This window comes from Mus caroli, chromosome 12, assembly GCF_900094665.2.
Source record: "Mus caroli chromosome 12, CAROLI_EIJ_v1.1, whole genome shotgun sequence".
Lineage (NCBI taxonomy): Eukaryota > Metazoa > Chordata > Mammalia > Rodentia > Muridae > Mus > Mus caroli.
Genome location: NC_034581.1, coordinates 63,895,359 through 63,907,705, shown reverse-complemented (window position 1 = coordinate 63,907,705; position 12,347 = coordinate 63,895,359). Strand labels below are relative to the sequence as shown.

At 44.4% G+C, this 12,347-nt stretch overlaps 1 protein-coding gene across 1 annotated transcript in view; it reads right to left on the bottom strand.

Annotated features, from left to right (window-relative positions):
• Positions 1-5,875, bottom strand: part of Klhdc1 (kelch domain containing 1) — a 43,982-nt gene extending 38,107 nt beyond the window's left edge. Inside the window, exon 1 of the mRNA XM_021179040.2 lies at positions 5,652-5,875. Coding sequence (XP_021034699.1) covers positions 5,652-5,747 — 96 coding nt within the window. The 5' untranslated portion in view covers positions 5,748-5,875. The remainder of the gene's footprint in view (positions 1-5,651) is intronic.
• Positions 5,876-12,347: the final 6,472 nt, after the last annotated feature.

Here is a 12,347-nt window from a genome sequence, read left to right as displayed (position 1 = left end):
TCTCTCTCTCTCTCTCTCACACACACACACACACACACACACAAAATTTAAAATAATCAAATAAACATTAAAAGGAATATTCTAAGTTTAGAAATTTTGAATGTTTCCTTATGTAAGTTATAGGTTCAATAAACAATGAAAAATATGCTGGGCACTGATGACACACACCTTTAATCCCAGCATTTAGGGGGCAGAGACAGGCCAAACTCTGAGTTCAAGGCCAGCCTGGTCTAATGCTAACTGGGTCCCCCAAAACTGTTTGCAGGTGAGGGTCTGCATGTAGCTTCTGGGAACCTGTCCCCAGTTAATTCTGACTGGTTAAATAAAGATGCCAACAACCAATAGCTGGAGAGAAGAGAGAGAGAGGCAGGATTTAGGGTTCCTGGGCTTGGGACTGAGAGGAGCAGGAGCAAAGGAGGATCTACCAAGTCTTAGGATGTAGTGTGGAGGAGACAAGACACGGAGGCTACCATGGAAGGGTAATAATGTGCATGAGGGGGAAGCAGAGCCACCATGTAAAGGGGCCAAGAGAAAGCAGCCCAGAAGGCTGTTTAATTGGGTCAAGGGCAGCCAAGATGCAACACAGAAATTAGTTAAGTAGTAACTTGGAGTTATTGGTGGGAGGTAGATTCTAACAGCATGGAGGTTAGGCAGTTGCCCAGCTATTGTACTGCTTAAGGCGTATTACAATACAAAGGCTGTGTGTGTGTGTCTTTCATTTGGGAACATAAACCATTAAGGCAGGTAGTAACCCTGTGTCAGGTTTTACTAAAAATATTATTACTACAAGAGAGTTCTAGGACAACCAGAGCTACACAGAGAAGCCCTGTCTCAAAAACCAAAACCAAAAATGACAAAATATTGCTTACCCAAATTTGTCACTACTTATAAGAAAATGTATAGCCTCAAGCATTTATATTAACAAATTCCAAAGGAGCGACCTACGAATCCAGCGTCAGCAGAGCAGGAGAGCTGAGCCTGCTGGAGCAGCCTGCAACCTCAGCCCCTGGAGAAGCTGAACCAGGAAGGCAGTCAGTTCAAGGCCTGCCTGGGCTAGAGAGTGAATTCAAGAGCAGCGTGACTAGCGTGACACTCTGCCCCGGAATAATAACTCCAAAGGGAGCCTGGCACGTAAGTCAGTAAGCGAGAGCTTGCTAGCGAGATCCTAGGTTCAATACTCAGTCCTGGGGGAGAAAAAAAACCAAACACCAAGAAGGTCAAGAACGAAAGCATAGGAAGCTGGGGGTGAGGAGTTCGTGCCTGTGAGCTCGTTCTCGAGAGGCAGAGGCAGGAGGATAACGACCAGTTTAAGGACAGCCTGACTATATATGAAGTTTCAAGTCAGCCAGACCTACAGAGTAAGACTCCATCTGAAAAAAACAAAAACAAAACAATAAACAAAAATCCACTACATAAATCCCAGAATTCCAGAAGTAGTAACCCAGATATTAATAACAAAAATAAAATACAGAGGAGCCAGTAAATTGAGCTTATTCTTCAGAAGGCTGATAAATCTCTGATAAGATTATCCTAGAGAGAAGGGAAGCTACCAGCAGGCAATTTTAAGAGTAGAAAGGAGGACACATGTATAGTTTTATATACAAACATATATACACATATAAAGAGAGAAAGATTAAGTAGAGGGGATTATACACAAGTTCTGTTTGTACCAGTACACACGAAAACCTAAATGAAATGGATAATACTGTGGCAAGGAGAACCATATCTAGAAGAAAGACAGGAAAACTTGAACAGTCCTCTAGCTTTAGGTAGATAAGCAGTGTAAAACCTCCATCATAGGGCTGGAGAGATGGTCCAGGGGTCAAGAGCACACAGGGTGTTTGCAGAGGACCTGGGTCATTCCCAGCACCTATATTGGCCACTCACACACAACCAGGGGACCTGACACCTCTGGTGTTCTTGCTATGTCTCTCTCTGTATCTCTCTGTCTCTCTCTCACACACCTTTAAAAAGAGAACCCCCAAAATACCACGTCTACAACAGAGCTGGGAGAGGCAGTGAATAATGTTTTAAAATAATAATGTCACAAAATACAGAAAACTCAAAGCTCTGAGGAAAAGGCATTGAGTAGCTCATGAGTCATCAGGGAGACCAGAGAACCGGGATCTGGTCTATGCGGACAGCGAGCTCTGAGGCCATCTGCAGAACTGTCTGCAGACTGACACACACTGAGGGGTAGCTTGTCCCGCTGCCTCTTACAGCAGGAATTGTGAGCTTCTGCAATCATGGGCCCAGTATCACACCCTTCTACAGGTCCTAGATTTTTATGTTTTTACTCCTATTTTATTTCTACTTAAAAAAAAAATTTTTTTTTGACAGAGTCTCTGGCCCAGGCTGGCTTTAACTCCCTATATAGCCAAAGATGACCATAAATATCTGATCTTCCCACCCGCACCTCCCGCATGCTGGGATTACAAGTGTGTACCACAGGGCTTCTGCACACCAGGCGAAGGCTCCACAGCAGAGCCCTCCGGCCTTGGAAGATTCTCGTCTGCTCTTGTTTTTTGCAGGACTTCAGTCTAACACACACATAACCAATATTTCTTCATTTGCCATTAGGTTTCTCATTTTCTGATGCTTTTTAAAGCAGGTTTTTTCCCCCCAAAAGTTTGATCAGCTAACTTTTTCCTTTATATGTATATATTTTAACTCATTTCTTCTTTTCTCAACCTAAGATTTTTTAAATGTCCTGCTTTTTCCCCATAGTGAAGTTTAGTTTTCCTGAATTTAACTTGTCAGTCCTAAGGCTCTGATATAATTTTCCTCTAAATATCCTAGGTCCATTTATTGAATACTTGATTGTTTACATTCAAAACAGTTCTTTTCCAAACCAAATCAGTCTCATATGCCTGTCTGCTTCTGCCACCTCTTTCTTAGTCTATGGTGCTACCTATTGGGTCAAGATCACTGGATTACTTTAGAGCTGTGATATACTTTAGTATCTGGCACTAAAGCCCTCTTTACTCTTTTCAGACATTTCCTAAACCAATCTTTTCAGACATTTCCTAAACCAATCTTCCATACATACCAGACTAGACGACCTTTTGAATTATCTGGGAGTCTTCCCCATTTGACATTCCTGCCAGCGGCACTGGCAACTGTACAGATGTCAGAAATTTGAAGAAGGCATAGAGGGCAGAGAACAAAAGAATTTTCTAGCACCAACTACACTGTACACTGGCCTCTGTTTCAAATATACTTTTTAAAAATGGGCTTTAACAGGAAGTACTTCACACAGGTATCTGAGTTTTCAGGACACAAGTCTGTCAACTTACACACACACACACACACACACACACACACACTGTTCGTATTAATGAGGAGAGTTGTTTGGGATATAAAATAGGCAACACCAGCCATACAATACCAGCTGGAACACTCTCGATGCAGGAATCCCTCCAGCTTCCCGGACCTTTCAGCCACACCCTGTTCAAGAAGCCTTTCTAGAGCAGCTGTGGAAAGGGTCCTGAACTTTCTGGAGATAGGGCATGCTGTCTTTTTTGCCTTCCACTTTTCACCCTCCCACTTATACCTCAGACATTTTTTTCTCAGACCTGTTGATGATCCCTGGGATTTAAAAAGTAAGAGACCTGGGATTTAAGTCTGTGTTGTATATTACAGGGTTGTGTTTGTAACACCTCTGCTATTTGGAATAACAAGTAGTTGGAAAAGAAAAATTCTGCAGCTGCCCCCTGGAGAACTGGACGCTCACCGGCTACAATTTTCAAGAGTAAAATAAGATTTAAAGCATTCAGAGATTTCCTTTTTGGTCCCAAAGAATTCTATACTGATCTATTTCATGTATGGAGTTAAAGTGAATCCACATAGAGGTGATAGGTGAGGTACTAGATTACTGTTATTTTTTGACACAATGTCTTGTGCTATCCTGGAACTCATTACAGAACAGCAAATGCCCTCCAGCTCCTGCTTCTCCTGCTTCTGCCTCCCAACATCAGGGCTTACAGGTTGCTGCTGGACAACCTGCCTTGCAAAGCTATTATTTTAATCTTTTCTATTTAATTTACACCAGTGTCAACACAATCCAATATAAACACAGCAGATCAAGTTTGGTAAGTCGGTATCTTCAAGTGGCAGAACTTAAAAACACTAAAAAACTGTATGTGCATAAAAAACTAATACTAGTGTTTCATAAACAAAACAAAAACAAAAAACAAAAACTAATTCAAAGCCAGGCCAGGAGATAACCACGAGTAACTGGAAACCAGAGGATGAGACGCTCAGGGCCAGCCCATGGCACTTGAGATCTTGGCGTTTTTGTCTGTCTGGTTGGTTTGGGTTTTGTTTCTGAATGGGAGAGCTAGTTGTTGCTCATGCTCCGACGTTTCAACACCTGAGAGGCACAAACAGGATGCTAGTCCTGAATCTGAGGTTGACCTGGGCTACACATGGAATTCTAGGCCAGACAGTGTGAGCTGCAGTCTGAGATCCTGTCTCAAATAATTAACAAAGCAAAATAAAGCTCCAGAAAGCAGCCCCCAGTGTCACATGACCACCAAAGGGTCAATGCCTTTCTTTATAAAATGAAGATGTGGGACACGCAAGATGGCTCTGTAAAAACCAGTTAAAAGCACTGGTTGCTCTTGCAGAGGACCTGGGTTAGATTCCCAGCACACACAATCTGTAATGCCAGCTCCTAACACCCTCTTCTGACCTCTATGGATAGCAAGCATACAGTATGCACACACACACACACATACATACATATATACACACACATACATACACACACATGTGTATTTATACATACATATAGATACATGTATATGTATCTATATGTATATATGCAAAACATTCATGTACATAAAATAAAATAAATCAAAAAATTAACATTACAGATTAGACCCTAGTCGATAATCCCATATGATTAGGGCATGCCAGCTATAGTTAGCACACAAAAAAACAATTTTTCTTTTTTTTTACTTATACTGCACTAAATTAGGATTAAGCACACAAAACAACAAAACCCACTCGGACCTGATAATTCTTAACACACACAGTATGCACTTTATTTCGTTGTGTTACAGGTCTGTCATTTAAGGGCACTGAGGAGGTCAGAAGATGTTATCTTCTATTTGCAGTAGAGATTCCGTAGGGCTTATTTTCTAATCTGTAAACAAACGGGGTGGGCAGGTACACCTGAATTATTTTTTCCAACTCGATAATCCTTGTTATCATCCTACGATCATAGAAACAAAACAAACACACATTCCAACCGTCATGGCAATACGAATTTTCAGCCACAAAACTCTGTGGTGGAGTGTTGCGAATACGAATCTATTTTGAGACTCCAGAGGTACTTAATTAGCAAAGAAATGCCACTAAAAATAGCTGATAAATTTAACTGCTTGGTGACTTCCTTATTTTGAGTAGCACGGTGGCAATGATACCAAACAACGCGGCACGGCGTTCTGGGGTCCTCTCCAGTCCTGAGCCACGGAGGCTGGAGGGGTCACGCACCCCGGAACCCCGTTTTGTGGCTTTGGGAGCGGGAGCGACGTGGGCAGCACGGCAGGCGGCTCGCCTGGGAGCCTGTGGGAGTGCTGCGTCGCCGGCCGTCATCCCCCTGCCTCCGCTCCCGCGCCGCCCCAGCGCCCGCCCCTTCCCCTTACCACGTAGCCCCCCCACACGTAGAGGAAGTGTCCGTCCACCACGGCGCAGTGGCCGCTGCGCTCCTCGGCCACGCAGAACGCCTGCGGGTCCGCCATCCGCCCTCCGGGGCCCAGCCAGCTCGGCGCCCGCTCGCACGCGCGAACGGAACGCGAGGAGGGTCCAGATTGGCGGAGGCGGAACCGAGGAACCTGCGCGTCTGCGCGGCCACCGCCCCGGACCGGGGCCTGGCCGCTCCCGGGAGCACGGGCGCTGCGAAGACACTGCAAACCTCTCCCTGAAGCCTCTCTGCAGCCACTGTCTGGGCTTCTTAGGGCTCTATTAATCAAGAATGGTTTCTCATGAACTTACTTTATGTATGTGAGTGTTCTGCTCATATGTATGTATGTATGGTGTACATCCTGGACCTGGAATTATGGGCAGTTGTGAAATGTGGATGCTGGGAATCAAACCTGGGTCCTCTGCAAGAACAAATGCTCTTAACCTCTGCGCCATCTCTCTAGCTCCATGGCGTTCATTTGGAAAGTGAGCTTTCTTTTTTTTTTCTTCTCACAACTGTACAAAGTATTGGGTTTATGAACCCCAACTGGGTCAGCTTATTGACCTGAGCATCCTCCTGGCTGTGTGTGTGTGTGTTAGAGATCATTTTTTTAACACGAGCAGTGCTCCAATGCCAGTTCTGCTTCAGCCTCGGTAATGCATGGTTTCAAGACACATCTGAGGGTTTTTTTGCTTTTGTAGGGTCTGGGTGTTCCTGGTTTTCTTCACGTGTACTTCCGTGCTATTCGCCGTAGAAGGTGTTGGTACCTGAGGTACTCACTGAGTGTTCTATTATTTCTTCGTGGTGATGTATGTGGGAACACAGGCACAATTCCCCTTTTCTAAACACGAAAGGAAACATTATTGTCTTGCATCTTTCATTTCCCACTTGTATACATTTTCTCTGGGGAGAGGAGCGAACCTCAAGTCTTGGTTGAAGAACCAATGATTTTAATTACAGTTACATGACCATAGCTATTCCACTGAATAAAATGTCTCTGCCTAGCAACTGTTAACTGCCTACAAAAGCTGGGGGTGGGAGCTTGAGAACCACCCCCCCTTCCATGCGACTGTTAACTGCCTTTAAGACCACGGAGGGCAGGGAGCCCCTCCCCCAACCCTAAATCGTGGTAATAATTCTACAACCCTCCACCTCTTGCCATTTGCCCCGCCACCTTCCACGATCGTCCCTGAGGCTTGGGTAGGATGCCCCTCTAGGGCTGGACATTCAATAGCACTTTTAACCAGTTGAGTCTCTACAGTAACGACTGCCCATTTAAAAACAGAAACCTCATTGACCAAAGATGACAACTGCACTAGTGGACGGGTATAAAAACTATTTAGAAGGCAATTTGACAGACACATAGAACTTAGCAAAAGAGCAGCAGCTTTCAAAAATCTATGGTCTTCCCCCAGCCATGGGCTTTTGACTGGGTTTACAGAACACCGCACCAATTCCCCTCTTGTGGAACGATCCACAAATCCAATCAGAAAATAATTGGCTGTACCCATAATAGTTTCTTCACCAGTGAGACCATCAGGCCTGATGTGTTGATACTGTAGACTTCAGGATCCCCAGCAAGGTGGGGCCATTGGTTACAGCTCTCCCCGGCGTAGTCCTTCCCAGTACTGTGAAAGCTGGCTAGGAGGAAGGACCAGTTCAATCCTTCTGATTTTCCATGTTCTTCCACAAAGATGTGTAGTATGTAGTGTCTTTGGCAGTAGAGACTTGTATTAATCTGGTCTCTAGAGTAACAGAAATTATAGAATGCATCTCTATATATTGAAAGGGGATTTATTTAAAGGACTTACAGGCTGCAGCGCAGCTAATCCAAAACAGGCTGGCTGTGAACCGGAAGTCCAACTAGAAGTCCAAGAATCCAGTAGTTGCTTGGTCCACAAGGCTGGATGTCTCAGCTGGTCTTTATTCTGTGCTGGATCCTGAAGTAGTAGGCTCTGACGCCAGTGAAGGAATGGACTTGCTAGCAAGGAGAGGGCAAGCAGGCAAAACCCAAAACCTTCTGTAAAAGCAATTCTTGAGTTTTTTTTTTTTTCCTTACATCCCCTTTGCCTGCTAATAACTGAAGGGCATTTCTATGGGTGCTCTAGCCCATTTTAGCTCCCAAATAAATAACACAGAGACCTAGTATTTTTATTAACAAGCCTAAGCTGGCCAGGTTCTGAGCTATTCAAACCTGACTAGGCTGCTACTACCCAGCCACATGCCCTGTTACTTGCCATCAGGTCTTGCCCTGGCTTGCTCTGGTCCATGTGTGTCCTCATGACTGCCCTCTCATCACGATCTCATGGTGAATCCTCCTGGTCTAGTCCATCCAAATGACCTCTCCTCCTCTTCCTCTTCCTCATCCTCCTCCTCTTCCTCTTCCTCCTCTTCCTCCTCTTCTTCTTCCTCTCCCTCCTCCCTCCCTCCTTCCCTCTCCTTTCTCATCTCCCTGGGACCTCCAGACTCAAATCCTGCCTATTCTCTTCTGCCCAGCTATTGGCTGATCAGCACTTTATTAACCAATCAGAGTTGATAGAAACTGCAACCAGATCTCTGGGCACATCTGATGGAGAAAACAGCAACTGATTGCTGTTGACAACTGATTGCTGTTGACAACTGATTGCTGTTGACTGATTGCTGTTGCTGTAGCCAAGTTGACAACCAAAAATAGTCACCACAAACCCAACCCTTGTCAACACACAATTATATTACCTTCTGTTGTGATGAATCTCCAAATGAAAACAATAATCATGTTACGTAAAGCCTAAGTATAACTATCCCACATTGCATCCAAATGCATTCAATATTTAACCAGGTCATAACTATTCCACAACCGCAAATGTACTATAAATTTAGAATAGGTGGCAATGTCCCTTGAGGGACATTCTTTTAGTATCTCAAACTTAAGTATGATAACCATTGATATTCTCTTAATTGATGTTACAACACATAATAAAGAAATTTAGGAAAGAAAACACAAATATCTGCACAAATGCATTCTTTTTGTTGTTGTTTTTCGAGACAGGGTTTCTCTGTATAGCCCTGGCTGTCCTGGAACTCACTTTGTAGACCAGGCTGGCCTCGAACTCAGAAATCCACCTGCCTCTGCCTCCCGAGTGCTGGGATTAAAGGTGTGTGCCACCACGCCCAGCCACAAATACATTCTTAACAAACTACAACAGGAACAGGTCAGCTATAATCCTTGTTTCTGTAACTGATGATGCAGCCTTAGCTGGTATTTATACCTACCTTCCTCTGCTACCCATTCTGTACTTCCTCTACCCTTTGTCAAGAATCCCAACAGGCTTCAGCTCTTTTCCTGGAGGAGGGGCCCACATCTTCACTCCGGATGGGTCTCTGCGCTTTGTCATCCTTCCTGGATTATGCTGGTGTAATTTCCCATTGACTTTCATCACTGGAGATGGCAGCACCGAGAGACGACCTTAATGATTTCCTACTCTCCAGGGAAAAATTTCCCTACCTCCATTGGAAAAGCAATCCAGTTTCTCCATGGTAATCTGGATCAATCACCCCTCCTAACACTGTTACTCATTTCTTAGCCTGTTGACTTAAGGGCATCAGAAGCCCAAAAAAAGGCCAGAGAAATGTCTGAGTTTCTAATTCAATGGAATGTTTATTGGGACTCCTGGCAGGAACACTTCCAGTTCTGGAACCTAAACTTCAAAGCCAAAAGAAATTAAGGTCACAGGAGCAAAATTTTTCTTAGAAAGTCACTAGGGGTGATAGTCAGTGGAACTATTCCCTTTTCCACTCCTTGGTTTGTGGACCCGTAGATCTGGCTATAGGAGAGACAGACCACATGTGGTACTTTGATTCAAAGCATATACCACCTTCTGGAGAATGCTGCCCCACGCCAGGCTACTGCCACCTAACCTGTGCTGTAAGAGCGTCTTGAAAAAGCCATTCCATCTTTTTATCAGGACAGCTGCTTCAAGATGGTCAGGAACACGGAAACACCAGCTGATTCCATTATTGTGGGCCCACTGTCACACTTCTTTGGCTGTGAAGTGAGTTCCTGGGTTAGAAGCAGTACAGTGTGGAATGCTGTGACAGTAAATAAGGCATTCTGTAAGTCCACAGATAACAGTTTTGTCAGAGAAGCATTGTGTGCAGAGAGACAAATCTGTAACCAAAATAATTATCTACTCCAGTAAGAACAAAGTGAAGTGGTCCAGTGTGGTCAACCTGCCACCAGGTAGGCCACTGATTGGTCATTCTAGGGAATGTTGCAATATCTGGGGCTTCATGTTGGTCTCTCCTGATGGCAGATCTAGCACCCAGTGGTGGCTGCAGCCAGGTCAGCCTTGGTGAGTGGAAGTCTGTGTTGCTGATTCTATGCATAACCTACCACGGCCAGTTTGTTCATGGGCCCAGTGGGCAATGACAGGGATAGCTGGAGAAAGAAGCTGACTGTCCACAGAATGGGTCATCCTACCTACTTGATTACTGAATGCCTCCCTGGCTGAAGTCACCCTTCAATGAGCATTTACATGGGGCCAAGTGTCTTCACATCCTTAGCCCATTTGGTGAGATCTATCCACATACTTCCTGCCCACTGTCTTTCTTACCTATTTTCTAATCATGTTCTTACCAAGTCCCTGAACAAACAACCAACAGCCCATGAATTAGTGAACAACTGCACAATCTGACCATTTCTTCTTCCAAACAAACTGTAATCCCATGTGTACTGCCCATAGTTCTGCCCACTGCGAAGATTTCCCTTCACTTATTACTGTCAGGGTTGTCCCAGGAAGGGGTTATACTGCTTCAACTGTCCACTTCTGGGTAGTGCCTGTATGCATGCAGAACCATCAGTAAACTAGCCTATAGTCTTCTTTTCCTCAGCCAATGCACCACAGGGCACATTCCATGAGGCTATAGGTTCATCCTCGACAGCAGATGGCATTGTAACAGGATTAGAAACCATACACATTTGAGCAACTTCTTCATGTAACGTGCATGTGCTTGGGCCTGATTATATATATATATAAAGCAATCTCTTGTCAAATGGAAATGACATCTCTATATCTATCTATCTATCTATCTATCTATCTATCTATCTATCTATATTTTGTTGTTATTGTTGTTTTTCGAGACAGGGTTTCTTTGTGTAGCCCTGGCTGTCCTGGAACTCACTTTGTAGACCAGGCTGGCCTCGAACTCAGAAATCCATCTGTCTCTGCCTCCCAAGTGCTGGGATTAAAGGTGTGTGCCACCACGCCCGGCTATATCTATATTTATATCTTGATATAGATATATAATCACTTCCACTTGATAATAGATTGCTGCTGTGCACATCCTACTTTATAACTTGGTGGGTCAGATAACACTCATGTCCACCTCATTATGGGCAGCTTAGGTCTCACAGTAACTTTGTTCATTATCAAACTAAGGCCCAATAGCAGGCCAAGAGCTGTTTCCCAAAGGGAGAATAGTTGTCTCCAGATGATGATAGAGCCTTGTACCAAAATCCCAATGGTCTCTTCTATGATTCACTTATAAGGGCCTGCCAAAGATTCCAATCAGCAAAGAGAAAAGGCTTCCTTCTTCCTTGTCCCTATATAGGCTTCCAGAAGAAGGGGTGCCCAGATTAAAAGTGTGTCTTCTCAAGATCTGGTTTAGGAGTGGATCTTCCTACTTCAAACTAAGCAAAAATCCCTCACAGATGTGCCCTCCAGTTTTGGATTTTAGCTAATTCCAGGTGTGGTCAAGTTAATAACCAAGAATGGCCATCACACCATCTAATTCTGGTGAGCAATCTCTAGCAGAGGCAATAGTCTATATTGGGGGGTGGACTTCACGGGCCTCCTTGGCAAACAGCTCGTGAGGTGATGAGTGTTTGTTTAATATCCTGTGGCTTCTGGGTGTGCCCTACCCTTGCAGGTTACCTTCATTCAAATTCTTTAACTGCTGTTTGAGTGACACATTTTTCTTTTCAGCCCACTTAGCCCCTGTAAGGTTGTAAGGTAGGCGGAAGTACCATCGGATCTGGTTGTCCTCAGCCCCGTTCTGCACACCAGTGCTTGTGAAATGAGTGCCCCCGTCTCTGTCAATGCTCTAAGGGTGTCTCTTGTCTCTACACAACCTTGAGTTAGATGAGACCCTTGGTGAAAGCCTTCCCTGATGTTTATTTCCTGGAAATATTTGCAAGAGATGTGCAGCCGTCCACAGGGAAGGGCATCTGATGAACATCTCTCCCTAGCAGGCCTAAGTCCTGTGTGGGTTATTTGCCAACCCCATACAGGATGGGCACATTTATGTATTTGCCTCAATATAACATTCATATGCCATGGCCATAACTGAGAACAAGCCTTGCATGTTTGGACATGTTGCAGCATACTGGGATATTCCATGGGAATGACAGTGGTGTGAGCTCTTCTCTTTCCTTTTCTTTTCTTTTCTTTTCTTTTCTTTTCTTTTCTTTTCTTTTCTCTTTTTTTCATTTCTTTTCCTTTCTTTTCTTTTCTTTTTTTATCAGATATTTTCTTTATTTACATTTCAAATGTTATCCCCTTTCCTAGTTTCCCCTCTGAAAACCCCCATCCCCTCCTTCCTCCCCCTGTTCACCAATCCATTCACTCCCCGCTTCCTGGCCCTGGCATTCCCCTATACTGGGGCATAGAACCTTCACAGG